We start from the raw sequence: 21,675 nt of genomic DNA on the forward strand, positions 1-21,675 counted from the left end.
AACTACTGACTAGCAATTGATTCCCAAAAGCATCTCCATCAAATTAGTGTCAATCCTAATAACAGTGACACATCATAGGATCTTGTACTTCTTCTCTATTACAGTAGTGATCAAGATAATTATATATATAACTATATTTGAATTCTTTTCCCACTACGCTGATCTACTTTGGGAAATTATGGGTAAATCATCATTATTTCCCTAGTGACTGCCACAATTCCTGGCACATAGGGGGATTTAAAATATCTATTAAATGATAATTAATAATTACTGAGTAATTACTAATTGGTAGACACTGTGATATGGACTTTAAATGCAATATCTCATTTAATTTTTACACTTATTTTGTGAAGGAAATACAATAATTATCTCCAGTTTACGGCTGAAGAAAATGGAATTTTAGATTTTAATATTAATAGAGATAGTAAATTATTTAATCACAAAATTTAGTAAGTGGCAGAATTGAGATTCAAACTTATACTAATTATTACATGATTTTGTCTCTCTCAAATATATAAATGATGGAATAAGTAATTAAATAGCTTGAATTTGCTGGCAATTCATGAGGCATCACATAAGCTCTGTCCCCAATTGGTACAAACCCTAGACTAATTAAAAATATAAAAATCACTTTTGATCTGTAATTACCATAGTGTGCTTTTTCTATCAGTGGTTCTCAACCCATGAGACATTTGACAATTTCTGGAGACCTTTTTGGTTCTCACAAGTAGGGGCAGGGAGACAGGTGCTTACACTGGCATCTAATGGGTAAAGGCCAGTGATGCAATGAAATCTCCTACAATACACAGGACAGCCCCAGCCCCCAAACAAGGAATCATCTCATTCAAAATATCAAGAGCCTGAGTTTGAAAAATCCTATTCTATATCATGTGATTGTTCATATGAAGAAGTCAAATCATACTGAAACTTTTCCTGTCAAAGGAAGAAAAACATATTTTCATCATATTCTAAATCTCAGTGATAATTTCTTGTTTCTCATGTCCCTTGGGCTCTCCTTTTGGTGTCACTTTTACTACCATGAGCTTAATTAACATGCAAGACTCACAATATAACATTTTACTATAACATAATAGCAGTGAAAATAGAGCAGAGGTAGTGCTACATTCCTTTTACTTGCAGAGCAGCGTATATTGCTTAAATACAAACTTAAGGAAACGCACACCATTTCATGATGCAGAGGCACTCCGACACCTTTCAAAAAGATGACCTACATGACAAGCAAGAAGCCAATAAACCATTCCACTTAAGCCAGCAGCTATTCAAAATTACATACTCTAAAAAGAAAGGCCGAACCAATACAGTAACACAAACATATCTCAACCATATTTAAGATCTCTTTCAAAAGAACAAAATACCAAGCTGTTTTCCAACCCTGAATACCTGACGCTGAAAGAAACGCCTAGCAAAATAGCAGTTATTGAATCTAAGCACTAGGTGGCAGCAGCACATTAAGTGCGTGGGTTTGTCCCGGAATAAAAATGTGGTGCTGCATTGTTTAAATTCTATCGAACTAAAGAGCAAACATATTTTCCCCCCAACGCTTCTCACCAGTGACTCTAATGTATTTTACTGGGCTAAAAACTATTTAGCTGCTCTTTTTTCTTTTTTTTTTTTTTCGGAATAAATCTACTTGTCACTGCAGCACATGTGTTTCTCTGAGTGAAAGTAACAAATATTTAATGTGCATGTGTGTGTGTATACATATATGCACACAACAATTATGTATACATAACTATGTATATGTACATGAACTGCATATATTGCATATAATTATATAAGTTGTGCATATTAAATTGATAATAAATACTGAATAATAGGAACAATATTACTTTTTTGTGTGTATATACCTATATGCACACAACAGTTATGTATACATAACTATGTATATGTACACGAACTGCATATACTGCATATAATTGTATAAGTTGTGCACATTAAATTGATAATAAATACTGAATAATAGGAACAATATTACTTTCTATTGAGCACTTTATCTCATTTAACGCTTCTAACAACCTTATGAAGAAAAATATTTGCTTTCTCCTTTTGCAGTTTAATTGCCAAGGATCAGAGAGATTAAGCAACCTGTCCAGGGTCACACAGCATAAATAGCTACAGAGCCTGGATTCATGTCATACATTTCAGAAAACTCTAAGTCTGGGAGCTTTTTGAGAGCAGGAATCTTGTTTCATTAGTGTCTATTCTCTCTCACCAAATATAGACAAATGCTCAAAAATGTATTATATCAGTTTTAAGAACAATTGTGTATTTTCATGGTGGTGAGGAAAAAGAATTCATGTGGGGAAATGAAAGTGATTATTGGGATGCATGTTAAAATGTGGATTATTAGGCCTCACGCCAGACAAATGAAATCAGAATTTCTTATGGAGGGTAGTTTTCTAAAAGTTATCCATGTGATTCTAATATGCATTGTTCAGAATCTATGGGGTAGTGACTATGAGAATGAGATTTTAAGTAGTAGTAGAAGCCTTTCTCACTTCTTTCTGAAAAGTCCTCAAAAAGAAAACTGAAAATACCTAATATCTAATAGTGTGATGTTTAGCACTGAAGGAGATACAAGTTTGCAGCTCACCAACATTGACAATGTCCTACCCATTTGCATCTACTTTTGTGGTCAATTTTGTGACTTCATTGTCAGAGACAGGTATCTATTTTTGTCTATTTCCACACAAGGCCAACATTCATAGAAGTAAATGGTAGATACAATTACAGTCATTTCTGTACTACATTGCCGATTCTCTTCTAGAAATTCAGCAAATTGTTCAAGACACATCTTGTCTTGAACAGTCCTTGCATAGTGGACAGTGATGAGTTCTTTCTGCATGAATAAGTGGATAAACGCTTATCTATCCATAAATAAGTAGATGAATGGACATAGGACGACTTGTTAGGTAATGAGATATGCAGCTGATCTTATTGTTTAATCTTCAAAAACCCACTTCAAGACATTCTCAGTAATTTTTACCAGTATTTCTATCTGGCCAATTGTTTTCAAAAATAATAAAGATTGATGGTGACAGCTCGGATGAAGTTCATTTTCACATTTTTTTTTATCCAACTCATGTAAATGTAAATCTATTTTCAAAAATGAAAGCCTGGTAAGCTTTGTGATTGTTTTAACAGAACTAAGGGACATAATTAAGAACATTTTAAGCTATTCTGAGGTGGATACCACAGAAGCAGAATCTGTTTGTGGACAGATAGAACAATAAAAGGGTAGTTCTCTGCTTGGTTTGCTTTGGATTTTAATCAAAACTCCCCTTAGAAAACTAAGTCCTTTAGAAAGGTTTATCCAAGAAGTATGCCTTGCATTTATTATATCCTTTCATGTTCAGAAACTGTTTCAGGTAACTACATATTACTCACAGTCTGTATCATCATGAAGGTAATTCCTGAATGTGCTAATATGTTGACATCTTCCAGAATTATAATGCCAGTTTCCCGAAAAAAGTACGGCTATCTATGTTTACAGTTTTTGTCCTATACTTCCTTATAGACTTACAGTCCTGAAGAGAGAGACAAGGAAGAGGACACTAGAAAACAATCTTTTCAACGAAAGTAGCATATATCTAGAACTTTGAATGGCAAGCAGTTTAGAGCAAAAAACCAAGTGCCGAAGATATAGTTTAAAAAAAAGGTAGAAACATACTTAGCAAAGAGTCCCCCACAAAACTTGTAATCTGCATAAACTGTCAAGGCACAGCTGTGGAGGTGACCAGGGCATTTCCTGATTCCCAAGACATCAGCAAAGTCCTTTAATCAACACATACATTATTCTGTTCTGTATGTAACATCGTTCTTGAATATTAAGCAGCCAGTGATTCAGTACCATCTGGCACTTCCTGGTTAAGCACAGCTCTGATACAGTAAGAATGTGTCAAGAGTCCAGAAAAGCAGTTTCCAATGAGGATAATGCAACAGAGTGAATCAGACAGGCTAGGTAGGAGTGGGAGGAAAGATACACTCTTCCTTCACCCAGGATGAATGGAAAAAGAGGAGGTGGTAGGGCATCAAATGCTTTGTGCCACTAACCTTCTTTTTCCGTGCAGACTATAAAGATGCACTTTCTGAGTGCTACGGGGAGATTTTTGTTTTTGTTTTTTTATCCCTCAGCAATAATGCAAAGTGTGGGAGAGTACACTGGCCTTAGATGACAAAACAACCACGACTCACACGGACCAAACAAGCTGTTCTTGGCATTCAGAATCTCTAGATTTGGAATATGTCGAGTGTGATGCAGGAACACTGGAATTTTTGCTACCCTTTTTCCTCTTTTTGTCCTCTAAGACTGAAGGTGTCCTTGCAATTTAACCACAGGATTGCCTGTGTCAGGTTTACTGGAACCTTCTGTAGCCATGCCAGAAGATGCAAAGTGGTCTTCAAATGAATCTAAACAATGACCTCAGATCTTATAGTTAAAAGCAACAATGAGTTGGGGAAACCAGGTAGAAAGAGAGACAGGAGAAATGTCTCAGAAATGAAAGTGAATGCCTCTACATAGGAATAGAAGACGGAAGATACACAGAGGATTTAGGCTACTTATGAGAACATATTTGTAGGACTGGGTTTGATTCTGAGGCTCATATTGGAGGAAGGATATAGTCAACTTGGAGCATATACAATAAATGTGCATAGGATGGTGAAAAACCTATGAAACCTTGCTTGTGGGGAAGGGCTGAGTGAGCAGCTACCATTTACATTGTGAGCAATGACTATTATATGCCAGGCTCTTAACATATAATCACCTGGAAGGCAGTTATTTCTATATCCATTCTATAGATAAGGAAATTTAGAGTCACAGAAGATTCATGCCTTGCCAAACAATACTATGTGTAGCAGACCTGGGGAGGTTGGTATATGGTAAGGAATATGAACTATCTGACCTAGAAAGTACCTTGAACTTTAGTTAACTTCACTAGTAACTTACTATCATCAATCCAAAGCTTTCCTTCTCAGTTGAAGACAAGGAACCCTTAAATGATATCATTACTTTCCCAAGATAGTTTATAACAGAAAATACAAACACAGATCAGTTGAGTCTTGACTTCATTGAGCACTGCTTCCCAATTTACAGACTCAACACTATTCCTATCAAACGACCAATCATTTTTCACAGACATAGAAAAAGCTAAAATTCATATGAAACCAAAATGAGTCCAAAATGGCCAAAGCAATCCTAAGCAAAAAGAACAATGCCAGAGGAACCACATTACCCAACTTCAAACTATACTACAAGGCTACAGTATCCAAAACAGCATAGTCCTGGTACAGAAACAGAACTATAGACCAATGGAACAGAAGAGAGAACCCAGAAATAAAGCCACACACAATCAACTGATCTTTGACAAACTTGCCAAAAGTAAGCAATGGGGAAAAGACGCTAATTCAATAAATGCTGCTGGGATGGCTGGCTAAGCATACGCAGAAGAACGAAACTGGACTCCTTCCTTACACATAAACAAAAAATAACCCAAGGTGGATTAAAGACTTAAATATGTCTCAAACTGTAAAAATCCTACAAGAAAACCTAGGAAATACCCTTCTTGACATGGGGATTGGAGTAAAAACTCACGGCAGAGGAAGAATTTCCCCTCCTCCCAAAGGGGTGCTAACTCAAAAAAAGTAAGTAAGTGGGATCCTTAAAGGGCCAGAGTGAGGCCCTATGCAAGGTGTACAAACTACTTCAAAAGTCATTGGAAAACTTGGCCTGGGGAGTGGGGTAACAGGAACGAAAAGCATATGGCAACTCATAATGAGCCTTTGCAAAGACATTATGGCTAAGTCCTCAAGAGCATTGCAATAAAAGCGAAAACTGATAAGTGGGACCAAATTAAACTAAAGAGCTTCTATGAAAGAAGAGAAACTATCAGGGAAGTAAACAGACATGCTACAGAATGGGAGAAAACATTCACAAGCTATGCCTCTGATAAAAGTGTGATATCCAGAATCTGTAAAGAACTTAAAGAATTCAACAGGCAAAAAACAAATAGCTCCATTAAAAAGTGAACAAAAGACATGAATAGACACCTCTCAAAAGAAGACAAACAAGTAGTTAACAAACATGAAAAAATGCTCATCATCACTAATCATCAGAGAAATGCAAATCAAAGCCACAATGAGATGCTATCTTGTACCAGTCAGAATGGCTTTGTTATGTCAAAAAGAAAAGGATGTTGGCAAGGCTGCAGAGAAAAGGGGACATTTACACTGTTGGTGAGGTATGTAAATTAGTCCAGCCTCTGTAAAGACCAGTTTGGAGATTTCTCAATGAACTAAGAGTTGAACCACTATTTGACCCAGCAATCCCAAGACTGGGTATGTACCTAAAGGAAAATAAATCATTGTACCAAAGGAACACACGCATGTGTATGTTCATTGTAGCACTATTCACAAGAGCAAAGATGTGGAATCAACCTAGGTGGCCATCAGTTGTAGATTGGATAAAGAAAATATGGTACATATATACCATGGTACATATACACTACACGGCCAAAAAAAAAGAGAACAAAATCACATTATTATTATTATTATTATTTTACAGCAACATCGATGCAGCTGGAGGCCATTACCCTAACCTAACTAACACAGGAATAGAAAACAACGTACTATATGTTTTCACTTATAAGGAAGAGCTAAACATTGGGTACATGTGGACATAAAGATGAGAACAATAGACACTGGGGACTGCTAGAGGGGAGAAGGATGTGGGGGCAAGAGCTGAAAAACTCCCTGTTGGATACTATGCTTACTACCTGGATGATGGGTTCGAGTCATACCCCAACCTCAGCATTGGGCAATACAGCTTTGTAACAAACCTACACATATACTCACCGATTCTAAAACAAAAGTTGAAAAAGAAAGACAAAACACAGTGCTTTCCAATTGATTCACAACTAAGGAACCCCTTAACTTTATTTTTCTTTAAACTTCTGGTTTTGAAAGAAAAATAATGATAATGATGCTACTAGTGCTTCTATTGCTGATGATAACTCTCCATCATTAAGAGGCTAGGCTACTATGTGCCAGTTATGAGCTGGGTGTCCTCTCTAGCTCTCACAACAAATCTGTCTAATTAATATTATTAATCTCCTTTACATAGATGAGGGAATTCATTCCCACAATAGTTGCATAACTTATTCAAAGTGACAAAACAGTCAGTACCAGGGTTCCATCTTACAATTTCTTCCAACATTTGCATTATTTTTCACATACTGTGCTGAAAGACTTTATCAGCAAATGTTATTCATTAGTAAATAACTTGGTCCCCATTTTAATTAACAAAAAACATATACATGAAATGCAGAACATCAACTGATTAGTATAAAGAAACAATTTTTATATTAATTTGGCCTAAAGCATGGTATCTGGTGAGTCCATGCAACCTAGCCATTGGCAAAGGTTCAAGTTCCATTACCCTTTCTAAAACACTGAAATTAGCCCATGAATCCCAATTTTTATAAGCACAAGACCCAGGGATCTAGACAGTCCTAGAGGGGGACTGCTTTGTTACATTACAGTATCATAAAAAACAATTCCAAAAAATATAATATTTTTTGGACCTTATAATGCGTTACACCGAGTTCCATAATAAACCTCAGGGAGTTTACCCACATATCTTTAGCTCAAAACACAGACTAACAGTTACGATTTTCTTTCAATCAAGGTTCCCAGTGAAAATCTGTAAGTTGTTAAAGGGGTTACTAATCTGTTCCTATAGAAAGAAAGGCACCATAACCATGCAAGAGGTCGTGAGCACTGAATATTTTTCTCTCAGAGAGAAAAATTACAAAAGAGAAATGATAGATGGTGCTTGCTAGAAATTTTAATTAAACCTGTGAATGAAAACGTCTGAATCAGGCTGAGTGGCAGCTGCACTCATACATGACCTGCTTCAGTAGCAGAGGCGGGAACATGTCAGAAAATAGATATTCTGTGAAAAAAGCCATAATACCCTTGAGTTTCATTTAATCTAACTCTCCACATGGCCTAGTTCTGAAGGGCCTTCTAGGAGACCCCCCACCCCCACCTCAGTGAATAGCTCAGAATACAAAGAAATCTCCTCTTGGTTGCTAAGTGACAATAGAGTGTGGACCACAGTATGTCTGTAGTGTGTGTGGGCTGTCCCTTGTTTGTCAAAGGACAGCAGACTGCCACTCTGCAACTTCCGGTTTTGCTGCAGTAATTAAGCAAGTTGTCTGCCTCTACTCTGATCTGCTTTTTTTCTCAGGTTCTCACCTCTTAATCTATCTAGTTTGGGGGGATGTTATGAGGTCAAATGCCCTAATTCAGAATGCTTTGCTTTGTAAATGGTCAAGATGCTGTGATTATCTTTTTAGAATTTCTGAACCACATTTACTTTATCATACTTTATGAAATTTACAGACATAGAAGGCTGATTGAATTTAATCCTCAATCCAAGTTAGAATTAAGCTGTTTCCAAGTCAATACATTTCATCAGAAAAACATGCTATTCCTTATAAAAGCCATCTTTTTTTCCATCTTTTTGCCTGAGACACAGAACCAGATTGGACCATACGTGTCTGAGACCTACCACCAGTGATGGCAAAGTATTGATCTGGAGTAACTGAGTCTGTGGGGACTTCGAGGAGCAGAGTCATCAAACCACCCTGGAATTTTATGATGAAGAAACAATCTTTTATCTTCTTTAAGTAACTACTGCTTGATTGGTTTCTGTTACTAATAGAAAATCTTACAATCTTTTCTTATCTTTTTTTTTTTTTTTTTTTTTTTTTTGAGACAGAGTCTTGCTCTGTTGCCCAGACAGAGAGACAGTGGTAGGTCTCAGACACATATGGTCCAAGGTGGTTCTGCTCTGTTGCCCAGGCTGGAGTGCAGTGGCACGATTTAGGCTCACTGCAGCCTCTGCCTCCCGGGTTCAAGCAATTCTCCTGCCTCAGGCTTCCGAGTAGCTGAGACTACAAGCGCACGCCGCCACGTCTGGCTGATTTTTGTATTTTTAGTAGAGACGGGGGTTTCTCCATGTTGGCCAGGATGGTCTCGATCTCCTGACCTCGTGATCCACCTGCCTCAGCCTTCCAAAGTGCTGGGATTACAGGCATGAGCCACGTCCGGCCCTCATAGCTAATCTCAACCCTAGCTAGTGAAATTACTTTTCTACTTTTCAGAGTTCCCCAACTTCCCCAAATCCTGTATTATGTCTAAACAGTACCTGTTTGTTTTAGCTCAATTCATTTAATAAATAAATATTAAGCAACTCATATATACCATGCAATGTACTAGAGATGTACACTGCACTGGGAAGAGAGCAACAATCAACTCCAAGTCAACTCTTAAGGTCAAAAGCAGTAAAGAATGGAAGAAAACACAGCAAAGATTATGACATAATGAATGTCATGAAAGAAAATTACAGGGTGCTTGGGATCAGTATCCCTCAACAGGGAGACCTAATCTAACAGTGGCCTAATTTGGGGAGGAATATTGGTTGGTTGTAGGACAGGACATTGGGAGTAACCACTCAAAAAACTTAAAATGAGATGTTAGAAAATGGATAGAGAAAGGAGGTGCATACTGGAAAGAGTTACTTTTTGTTTGTTTGTTTTTGCTTTTTTGTTTTGTTTTGGGTTTTTTGTTTGTTTTTTGACACAGAGTTTCGCTCTTTGTTGCCCAGGCTGGAGTGCAGTGGCACGATCTTGGCTTACAGCAACCTCTGCCTCCCAGGTTCAAGCAATTTTCCTGTCTCAGCCTCCCAAGTAGCTGGGATTACAGGTGCATGCCACCACACCTGGCTAATTTTTACATTTTTAGTAGAGACAGGGTTTCACCATGTTGGCCAGACTGGTCTGGATCTCCTGACCTCAAGTGATGTGCCTGCCTCAGCCTCCTAAAGTGCTGGGATTACAGGCGTGAGCCACCACGCCCAGCTGAGGTGTTGTATTTCAAAAGGCCCTTGAACAAGAAACAAAACACTGTGTTGAAAGAAGGGAAGACCAACATGGCTACAGAACAAACAAGAACTCAGACACAGGTGTAGAGGTGGGCACCATCCCCACATTTTCACTCTATTCTCTATTGTCTCCCCATCATCTCCAAAACTAGGGAGATGGGCACAAAATGAGGGCGATGACTAGGACTCATGAAGAAAAAAATTCCAAAACCCATTTTTCAGAATTTTTTTGTGGGTGGAGAGATAGAATTTAAACCCACACAACAGAATCAAAGTATTCCCTGATTCTATTTTTTTCCTTTATTTTAAACCCAAAAAAGAAAAACACTGAAGTGAAAAAAAAAAAAACTTAATGAGATCATTGTTTTGCCCTAGTTTATATAAGAATGAACAGACCAAACTAAAATATGCAAGTCATCCCTTTCAACAGAACACTTCTTGTTCCCCTCTGTTTCCATTCCTTCTCATTTACAAAAATAAATAAATATATTCCTCTTCAACAGAAGCTGCCTTCTCAGAATTCTGTTTCCTACATAAAGAAATAGTAATGCATTTCACAGAACAAATGCACACATACACAGTTTCAACATTCTTCGTGGCACTTGGAAAAGCCTATTAACAGGATTAAATAAGCCATAGAGGACACTAGAGGGCATGTGACTTTTTAAAATCTGCTACGATTTCTACCCACAGACTGACAGTTAAGTATTACATTTGCAGGTGTGCATTTCCTAAAAAATCTGCTATACTGCTCCTCAAATAAGCCAACTTTTGCACTTGCTCTTCCTGTTACCTCTGCACTGCTTTTCCTGCTCTTCTCAAGCCTGGCTCCTTCTCATCATTTACATCTCACTTCAAATATCACTTCCTTGGAGAGGCCATCTCTTCAAGCTTTACCCAAAGTAACCCCTCCTGAACCCTATTATTCTACATTGAATCAAATGTTTCTTTCTAACATTTATTAGAACTCAAAATTACCTGTATATTTGCTTACTGAGAAAGAATCTGTCTCCACCAGAAAATATACTCCTTAACAGCAGGGACCTTGTCTCATTCACCACTCTATTCCCAGGACCTAGATAATAATTTATGGAATATCGGCTGAATGAATAATCAGTCCTCTAAAAATGAGTAGCATTATAATTCACATTATATGAGTCACAGAGATTTTAAATAACTTGATCAAGGTTATATAGCAAGTGGACGGCAGAATCATTTGACCTCAGAAAACTCTTTTAAGCTGAAAAGATTACTTTTCAACTAAATTTTTTTCTAGGGGAGGAGTAATTTGTTTCAAGAAATCACTATTTTCAAAATTCTAGTTTCTTCTTCGCCTCTTCCCTCTATTCCCTCAAAATACCACTAACATTGTCCATCATTTTCCCATTCTCTCTACCATTTTTGTGAATGCACATAGCATATGAACAACTGAAATAGCCTCCCAATTGGCAGAATTGCCTTTGGTTTCTTTCTGCTCCACCTACAATTCTATATACAAACCTCTGCCAGATTAATTAGCTTAAACTTCAATTTACTATGCTATTGCTCAATATCTCCAATTGCTGTATAATGCCTTCAGGTTAAAATGCCAAAGTTTTTGGCTTTAACAAGGCCCTCCAACAATTGCCCCCAACCTACCTTTCTTACATTATTCCCTGCTGGAATTCTCTACATAATCTCCAATCAAACTAACTGTACTCATTGTTGAAAGAGCCCTTGAGATCTTCCTATTGCTCTGCCATGCTTACCCTTCAAAATGGTGCTCTCAAATTAAAATCTCATATACTTCTCAGGACACTGGTGAATTTCTACCTTCTCTTTGAAAGCTTTCCAGATAAATCTATATCATATTGATCCTACTTGTCACAATTCATCAGTGTCTAGAAAAATACCCAGCTCATTATAAGTACTCAGCAAAATTTTGTTGAATGAATATGTACTCTAAATAATGCTGCTTCATGGAACTTTTCATTTTGTCTTATTTTATTTGTGTAGTTAACTCTTGAGTCTTTCTTAAACTGATCGTAGAGGTCTGAAGCCATGGCTTCTATCCAGTTCCTTATATACAAGAGATAATGCCTATTGTCTGACAGATTGTTCCACATGCATCAACCAAGGGAGCCAAATGGCACAGAGTATTGTTGATAAACTTGTACTCTTTAATTTGTTGTATGGCTTAGGATTTAACAACAACTACAGTACACATAAAACAACTAACCCTACAAATCTTAGAGAGATCACTTGAGATTCACAAGTATGCCTCTCCTTTTCCTTCAGCTAATGTTTTCCATATAGGAAGTTTTCGTGCATTGTGAAAGCAAATTATCAATCTGAGCCACCTCTTGTTGGACTCCTAGCTGCACTCTCTTTCAACTTTCCTGATCCTCATGAAATGCTAATTCAATAGTTATGACATGCCAACTACAGAAGAATGCCAAGCTGAGAGGCCAGTTTAGAAACTAATATATAACACTGTCCACACACTTCAGGTCAGCATACACAAAACGTACACTAACCAATGTTACATTTTCTCAAGGCTAAGTGAATCTCACCATTTAATAAATGCCATGGAAATTCAGAGGAAAGCATGAATTAAAGAAGGCTGGAACTTTTGAGAAAGATATTTTCTGAAACTCTCTTCAACTACAGGGCAACAATTATTGAGTCCAGGTACATGTCAGCATGTTCTATATGGTTCCTACCTCCTATAAATGTATAATATGTAACTTAATTTTCTTAGCTTTATATAAAATTTTAAGGGAAAGGTAAATAGATGATAAATAGATGATATTGACAACTTGCTCTTTAATCACTCAGACACTGATTTAACCCAATCACAAAAAAGTCTTGCCCAATCACTCTGGCCGAAGCTGCCACAACTACTGCCTTCCATATTATCCTGTTCTATTTTCTTTCTTATTAGTAGATAAGATGAACTTCCTTATTTAGTGATCAATGTCAGGGGTCAGCAAACTATGGTTTATAGAACAAATCTGGCCCATACCTATTTTTGTAAGTACAGTGTTATTGGAACACAGCCATGCAAATTCATTGCTAAAACAATAGAGGTGAGTAGTTATAACAGAAACCATACATCCCACAAAGCCTAAAACAGTTATATCTGGCCCCCTTGGTCTATGTATTTATTCCTGTCTTCCCACTCCTAGAACATAAAAATGAGACTGTTTTGTTCACTGCTCAATTCATGACACCAGTTCCAGGCACACAGTAGGTACTTACTCTCTACTACTGAAAATCAACAAGCACAATAGGAGGTAAATAAATTGTATTAACGTGTACCCAAAACTCTTAACTCAGCCGTACATCTGGAATCAATGCTTTCTGGGTATATTTGTAATGAACTCATGTAAGGAAATTTGTAAATGGCCAAAGAATGCTCCAGAAAGGATCTTGGCCCAAGGAACAGTTTTAATATAATGTCTTGGTCTCTATGAAAGGCTTTATTGTGGGCAGAGCCCTATATTTTTTACAGTTCTTCTATGCTAAACGAGCCATGTACTAAATTACCAGGCAGAACTGAGAATTTGAATAACATCTGGAGAATAAGAGCTTAGGGTAAAAAATTTCTAAAAACTTGTTGATAGGAGCACTAGTCTGTGCCTTTTATTAATTTATTTGAGTCTTGTCAATTGATATTACCTGGAGGGTTTTTTTTAAATAAGAAAATAAACAAACAAACAAAAAACTCATTACAGTGGTAAAATGTTAAAATACTATTTCCCATCATTCTCTTTTAGTTTCTATGAGTAGCCCACAATTTTATTCTACATAAAATTCTCACCAAAGAAACCACTCATTAACAAGCAGAAATTCTGACATTTTGAAACCCAACCAATTCCTCCATGCCAGGCAGATGTATCAGAATAAGCCAAAATCAACATGTTGCTTTTCTGTTATTGTTTGCAGGACAAAGATGAACTTAACGGTGTTTCAATTTTAAATAACCAAAACACCAAGATAGAAAGCCTCACACAGTAGATAATAATATACATACCTGGAATTTCAGGAGGTAGGTCCCCAGTATGAGCTGCCACTCTCTTGACCTCCACACTCTCCAAGCCAAACGGTGGGATGCTAGCCCTCCAACTTTATAGCTTTTCAATTCATTATCTGCACTACAGCCTGAATGATTTAAAATGCAATCTACTCATGATTCTCCTCGTCTAAAAATTATTTAGAATCTTCTTATTGCCTTCAGGAGAAAGCCAAAGCTCTCATCACACAGGTAGCTCTCCATGAGCTGGCTCTGTGTGTCTGCCTGGCATCGTGTCTCCCTTGCTACACCAGCCTCTCGTTGCCCACTCCTCCTTTTGTCCTCAACTCTCAAGGCTGCACTTCTACAGTTCTGATGAGGTCTCACGCTTTCTCTCTCTTCCCCTCATCTCCTCCTCTGTTACTTCTGGGCCTTTCTGTATGCTGTTTCCTTTCTTTCTGATTCTGGTTGAAACACTTACACTTCTACTTTGTTTAGCCAACATGAGCTTATTCTTTTAGTCTCATCTCAGACATTACTTTCTGCGGATACCGTTTCTTGACTCTTGAAATCCAGATTAACAGAAACAAAAATCACGATAAGTAAACTCTACTGGCAACTTCAACCCCAAATCTAACCATAAGAAATGTACTGCATGAAAGACTCATGAAAGGAAAATATCTACCTTAACTTTGATGTTAAGTTGATATCTCCTCAAACATAATCTCAGTTCTTGAAGTCAACATACCAAATACTGCCTTTAGTACTTGCCCAGGCAATTCAGTTTGGGTTTCCCAATCTTCAAGTAATTCGCTACCAAAAAAATCTAGGAGTTGTTACTTTAAGAAAATGCCTTGTTTAAAATGTCATACTAACCACATTTTCATGAAACACAGGTCTTATTTGGAAAGCCTTCACTTTAAGAAAATCAGAAAGAGATCATGTTTGAAGATAAGTATTTGTAGTAGCTCTAACACCTAGTAATTTGAGAGAGCTCTGGGTTATTTTAGAGAAATACTTGTAACAGAATAAATAAATTTGGAGATCATTGAACATAAAATTGCACAAAAGGCCGGGCGCAGTGGCTCATGCCTGTAATCTCAGGACTTTGGGAGGCTGAGGTGGGCCGATCACCTGAGGTAAAGAGTTCGAGACCAGCCTGACCAACATGGTGAAACCCCATCTCTACTAAAAATACAAAAATTAGCCGGGTGTGGTGGCATGCTCCTGTAATCTCAGCTACTTGGGAGGCTGAGACAGGGGAATTGCTTGAACCCCGGAGGCGGAGGTTGCAGTGAGCCGAGATTGTGCCATTGTACTCCAGCCTGGGCAACGAGCGAAACTCTGTTGCAAAATAAAATGAAATTGCACATAAAATAAAAACGGAGCTCTGATGTATTTAACTGGGAATGTCTAGGAAGTGCATGCCAGGTGGGAAGCACATTACATACATCGATGCCTCCCTCACTAGCCTCTGGCTATGTGAAAATTGCTGATATCTAAATGCTTAAAATGGTGTTTGCCACCTTTTTTATAACCTGCTGTGGAAGCGGGGTCAGGAAGGAGATCATGTTGAAATGATGATCAAGTGAAAGAAACTGATCTGAAAAATGCAAACAAAAACAAGTAGAAAGGGCCATCTTGCTTCAGAGAGAAAACATTTCATAGCAAATAAGCCCCAAGGAGAGTGCCAATTCCAGCCCTGCACAGATCTTGGAAGACTTGACGGTGTTCTAAAGAGGAGAGATTAAGACTGAGGTGTGACATGGTGAAACCCCGTCTCTACTAAAAATACAAAATATTAGCCGGGCGTGGTGGCGGGCGCCTGTAGTCCCACCTACTCGGGAGGCTGAGGCAAGAGAATGGCGTGAACCCGGGAGGTGGAGCTTGCAGTGAGCCGAGATCACGCCACCGCACTCCAGCCTGGGCAACAGAGCGAGACTCTGTCTCAAAAAAAAAAAAAAAAAAAAAAAGATTGAGGTGTGACATTGGACATAAAGAGCAAAGATGACTGGAGCATAAGTCCCATCCTTGGAAAAGTGCTTGAAATTAGGCAGGGAAAACCGGGCCCAGATGTAGGTAATGAGACTCAGGAATGAAGATAGCTTGGCAAGCCTCCTTACCAAAAGTCAGAAGAGCCAGAGGACTGAAGTTACTCTGGGGAATACTGGGAAAATGAACCGCGACCACAGACAGAAGACTGCAGCCTCTAGGAGGAGGAAGAATTATGAGGTTGGCACTATGGTAGCCTCTGCTGGTCTCCAGGTGTTTCAGCCCTAGGTGCCGAGGTATGATAAAGCCTGAACCTCTTAGCACTCTCCTGGAACTTCCTGAGTTCAAGAGTGGAAGGAGAGAGGACCCTAGAAGGGGTTATACCCACTAAAGGCCCCTCTCTTTATTCTAGGACTGAAAAAGAGCCCACTGGTATAGCTCAGCTCCAAATTATTTCTTTAGGCATTGCAGAGTGTGAGAAATACAGGAAGCATGCTTTACTCTTGATTTTACTGCATTTAAACTTTAAGTAGGATAATGCCAATGCTGTCATTCTATATCTGCATTTAGGAAGACAAACAAATCAAAATGGGGATACCACTGCCAAAACTTAGCAAATTATCCTCCCTCCTTTTACTCATCTCTGGGAAAAGACGGAAGGCAGAGAAAAGAAAAGAAAACTCTGCATGATTTTTAGCCCCTCCAAATGGAGAACTGAACTGCCTTCAAAAAACTATCACACAAACTCCATTACAAACCTCCAACATAAAATCCATGATGCCTATGGAAATCATACTAACTTCAGTGATTTTTTAAAAAAATTTATTCTAAAATAAGAATTATTCCTAGGGTTTTTAGAAAATGCCACCCCATCTCTCTAGTCCAATACACACACCCCTTTATAAGATACTGATGAAAAGTAAAACAAAAAACAAAAAACAATACTTTTATAAGACACAAGGAGAACTGTGGCAATTTAAGTAGTGAAAATAACAGAGGTACTCATATTATTTGAAGAAAACCTGTCAGCCAACATCTTCCTCTTGAACCAAGTGACACCTGAATAGTGAAAGGGGAAACTTAACACCAGCCAGCAAGAGGGGTTCAATCGACTTTGGTGATGAGTGGGGGTCAGGCCTGTCATGGTCAGATTAGCTCCACAGACTTAGGTTTCATGTTCATTTACAAGTAACTTGCTTCATAAGTCTATACAATGCCTTTCAACAGCTCCAAGAAAAGTTATGTCTGGTGTTTCTGCCACACAACTGAGTTATATTTGTATCTTGTATGACACATTTGCAGGTCTGTCGAAGGAATTTTAGAAGTAGATTTTCAGAAACTCACATCTTGTCTCTGTCAATTATTAATGGGGATAATAAATTAAATTATATTGAACTGTCAGAATAATTAATAGTATATGACCAATATTTACATTATTAAGCATTATCTTTACAAGCAAACAGAACCTACAAAGAAATTAAATCCTCAAGATTTCTAACAGTTCTTTCCAATAGCACACTCTCTTGTATGTAGTGAATGAATGACAGAATAAATTATGGTTAAGGAAATACATTTAACTGTGCTCTTTTAGAAATCTAAAAATTCTCATAATGTAGTTTCAAGATATGTTCATCTAGTTTTAAGTAGAATTTATAATATGGGGTTTCTCTTATAATTATTTTGTATTTATGTATAACAGACAAGACTTTCTCAAGTAAGCTGTGCTTTCTAGATATAATTATTAATATTTAAAAACTAGGGCTGGGCGCGGTGGCTCACGCTTGTAATCTCAGCACTTTGGGAGGCCGAGGCGGGCGGATCACGAGGTCAGGAGATCGAGACCATGGTGAAACCCCGTCTCTACTAAAAATACAAAAAATTAGCCGGGCATGGTGGCGGGCGCCTGTAGTCCCAGCTACTCAGAGAGGCTGAGGCAGGAGAATGGCGTGAACCCGGGAGGCGGAGCTTGCAGTGAGCCGAGATTGCGCCACTGCACTCCAGCCTGGGCGACAGAGCGAGACTCCGTCTCAAGAAAAAAAAAAAAAAAAAAAAACTAAAAATGAGCCAGTTTTCCTATGTGAGATGTAACCTCAGTACCTCAAAATCGAGTCCCATTCCATTTCCATCCTCTCTAACTTTCATCATACTGAAGTGTTAAAACATGACTGGTACATCTCGAAGTTTGGTATGGTGTCAGGAGCAAAAAATGTGGTGGAGGTCCATGAGGTTCCTTTTGAGTTAAACTACAAATGGGAGTAGAACTGAGACATTCTGAAATTATATGGTGTTTCATTTTTTATTCTATAAATGTATTGTTCCAAATATTTGAAAGCAAAGACCAAGATGATATTGCATACAGAAGCTAAAACCCAGGTTCATACAAACAATTTTTAACAATAAGCTCAACATTCCTGGAGCACAAGAATTATACTAAGAAAATGACAAATATTATATTACTAGGCTACTGTCTTCTAGCCACCCACAATAGATCTGAGATTGCCATTTTTCAAAAGTGTCATTGGAAAAACAAAAGAAGAAACAGTGTTTTAGTACTTCATGAAAAAAAAAGTAAAATATTAACTTCTGAGTGCCCAACTTCCCTCATCTGATTGAAGGCCAAGGCACCACAGTGAAAGCAAAGTGGAGATTTGCCCACTAATTATCTAAGTAATTACCTTAAATGTCTGCTTTGCTTTGGCTGTGGAGATATAGTCACAACCATGAAGACCCTACTGAAACAAGAAGATATGAAGTTCATAAAATGCTCTCCGTCTTCAATGAAGAAAGGTACATGAACGCCACCTAAAAATGCAAACTGTGATCTTTTGTGACAAGACTAAAGAAAAGCTTTTTGAACGACAATGAGAACAACTATTTCCATATTTTCATATAGTGAAGTTTCATTGCATAGTAATCCATATTAAATGATATTTGAGACATATATACTTTGAGAATCACAGGCTACGTTGGCTGTTGGCAGTTTAAAATACGTATGTTAGAATTATCCCTCTTTTGGGGTTTGTCTCCTGTTCCAGAATAAAAGATACCTGTAAGGAAATATTTTTTGCTTAAGATGACAGATGTCAAGTCTGTGTCTCAATTCTACAAGAGAAACATATCAGACTCCAGAGAATGTGTAATAAAGTCCTAGAGAAAATTGTTAAGTAAATGAAACGTTTAATTTCAGTGTAACTTTCTACTTAGGGGGAACATCCTACTATATTGTTCTGAGTTCACTCTCACCTCACGTGCGTTGGCCCCTTGCTTCCTGTCTAGGCCCTACCACTGTATTATGAAAGTAATGACCCTACCATTGCTATTTATTTATTTGTTTATTTAAACTTTACGTAAGTTCCAGGGTAGCTGTGCAGAAAGTGCAGGTTTGTTACATAGGTATATGTGTGCCATGGTATTTTGCTGCACCTATCAAGCTGTCACCTAGGTTTTAAGCCCTGCATGCATGAGCTATTTGTTCTGATGATCTTCCTCACCTCACCTCCCCTACTCCCACAGGCCCCAGTGTGTGTTGTTCCCCTGCCCTTGTCCATATGTTCTCATTGTTCAACTCCTACTTATGAGTGAGAACATGCGGTGTTTGGTTTTCTGTTCCTGTGTTAGTTTGCTGAGGATGATGGCTTCCAGTTTCATCCATGTTCCTGCAAAGGATATGACGGCATTCCTTTTTTTGGCTGCATAGCATTCCATGCCTACCATTCATTTCAATGGCAAAAACCGCAATTACTTTTGCACCAACCTAATATTTACCCTCAGAAAGTTATATGACACAAGAGACACTCTTTTCTACTCTACCACTTTCTTCTGTTATAATTAAAAATGTAATTTATGTAGCATCTTAAGCTCACAATTAGAGAGATTAACTCAAAATTAGAGATTCCAAACTCACAAGGAGACAGTTTATCTGAAAGGTAATTTGTTGAAAGGCTTTCAACAGGAATCAAAGGATATGTTTCAGATTCTCTGACTAAGCATCAGGATGACAAAGTCAAGTCATCTTTGGGAAAACTGTTTCCCCTCCCATGATTAGATAGTATTATAGTTGTAATTTTTAAAATTTATTTAAGGCTACTTTCCCTTTTATCTTTAGAATATTTCATCTTCACTTTTCCTCTAGTTGATATATATATACATGTTATCTATCAGATCTATGAATGCTGTACATGAGGGAAGAGCCTGTTCATGTCACTGGTGCCAAGATGTCAATTAACATTCAGGTTCATCTGGAATTCTTTCAGTACTTGTTGGTGGATTTATTTTTGTTACAAGATATTGGGGAAATACAGGAGATAAATAAGATCTTCAAGGTTGGACATGTTATTCCTTGCTCTGCTCCTTGGAATGCATGCCCCTACCTGCTTCTCATGTTGGCTGTAGGTTGTTAGAAAAATAGGAGGAGGTATAAGTTGTTTTGTAAACATCACCCTGAGAGAGGAGTTTTGTGACACATATCTTGTGGTTCAAAGTGTCTCCTTGGGCAACGCTAAAGCCCACCTTAGGTTAAGTCCTACCAGGCGGACAGGCAATGTGGTGTGAATAAAACTGTCTGCCATATGAGTTTCCATACTTTTTCTATTAACCCGGGACCTCATTAGGAACATAAAGAGTTCCTTAAGCTCTTAGCATGATTATCAAAATAGAGTCCAGGACTGAGTAACATTAGCATGAATGTTATCATTGGTAGATGATAACAAATGAATGTGTTACTTTGTCTGCATGTTACGGTTCTGGAATGAAATTCTTAGAGACCTTATGCCTAATGCAAAAGCTAGAAGACAAATTTGAAATCAGGCCTGCCTTTTATTTGCCTTTAAATGAGATCTTAGAAAGACTATTCATTGTCTCTGCATTCCCCAGTAGTCTATGAAGCTAGACTTTAGGAAAAATATGACAAATGAACTATGTTGGGAGTGAAAGTTAGAGACTGTGAACCAAGGTATCAGTTTGTGAGAAAAGGAAATAATAAAACATTGGATAGGTTGGTTTAGCAACAACAACAAAAGGTCAGAAAGCCCATTACAAGGTGATGTCTCAAATAATTTGTTCCCACGGAGTTTGCAGTCCCATAAAACTTGCCTATAACATAAACTAGGTCATCAAGTACTCTGGCCTAGAGAGAAGGCAGTTTTCCATAATTGGCAAGAGTGTTTGAAGGGCAAGCTGTGAGTGTAGTGCTGGGAGATTAGGAGTTGGCATGGAAAGCTGGTGTGTAAAAGAGATAGTGATGTAAAAGAAAGCTACAATTGGGAGATGAATAACACCTTGATGTAGTGATTTCTTATTGCTGGTGTTTGTTTAAAGAAATAGACAAAATGCCATTAAATACCTTGCCAGGGCTTTTGTTGTCATTTTGCTTTGTTGTTGTTGTTTTAGTAACATCTGGAATTTCTTTATAAAGAAAATTGAATGATATATCCTTAGGACAATATGTAAAGCCAAATTTTCACACACTGTTCCTCCCAAAACCTACATAAAGAGCTCCCCAAGATCTTATTCTGCTTCTAACAAGATGGCAGACTATAATACGAAACACTGTACACCCAGCCTTCAAATGAAAATGTTAATACACCATTTCAGTGAACTAAAAGTTGATGTGAATCAGTAAACCTCTTGCAATGGAAGGACTGGCCGTTTAGATGAAGGAAGTGCCTGCTTGGTCTAGGACCAAGAATATGTGTTTTTACTGAGGTGGTGAAATTCAAAATGT

General features: G+C 37.8%; 1 protein-coding gene across 5 annotated transcripts in view; it reads right to left on the reverse strand.

The window, feature by feature from the left end:
- The window catches only part of GAS2 (growth arrest specific 2), a 166,889-nt gene that overhangs the window by 26,231 nt on the left and 118,983 nt on the right, over positions 1–21,675 (reverse strand). For 2 of the 5 annotated variants that reach the window (XM_063641903.1, XM_055282119.2), the window contains one exon: positions 18,629–18,682. The exons of the other annotated variants lie outside the window; for them this stretch is intronic. In XM_063641903.1, the coding sequence (XP_063497973.1) occupies positions 18,629–18,682 (54 nt within the window). The remainder of the gene's footprint in view (positions 1–18,628; positions 18,683–21,675) is intronic. 5 annotated transcript variants of the gene reach the window in all.

The sequence above is a fragment of the Symphalangus syndactylus genome, chromosome 6 (assembly GCF_028878055.3).
Source record: "Symphalangus syndactylus isolate Jambi chromosome 6, NHGRI_mSymSyn1-v2.1_pri, whole genome shotgun sequence".
Classification (NCBI taxonomy): Eukaryota; Metazoa; Chordata; class Mammalia; order Primates; family Hylobatidae; genus Symphalangus; species Symphalangus syndactylus.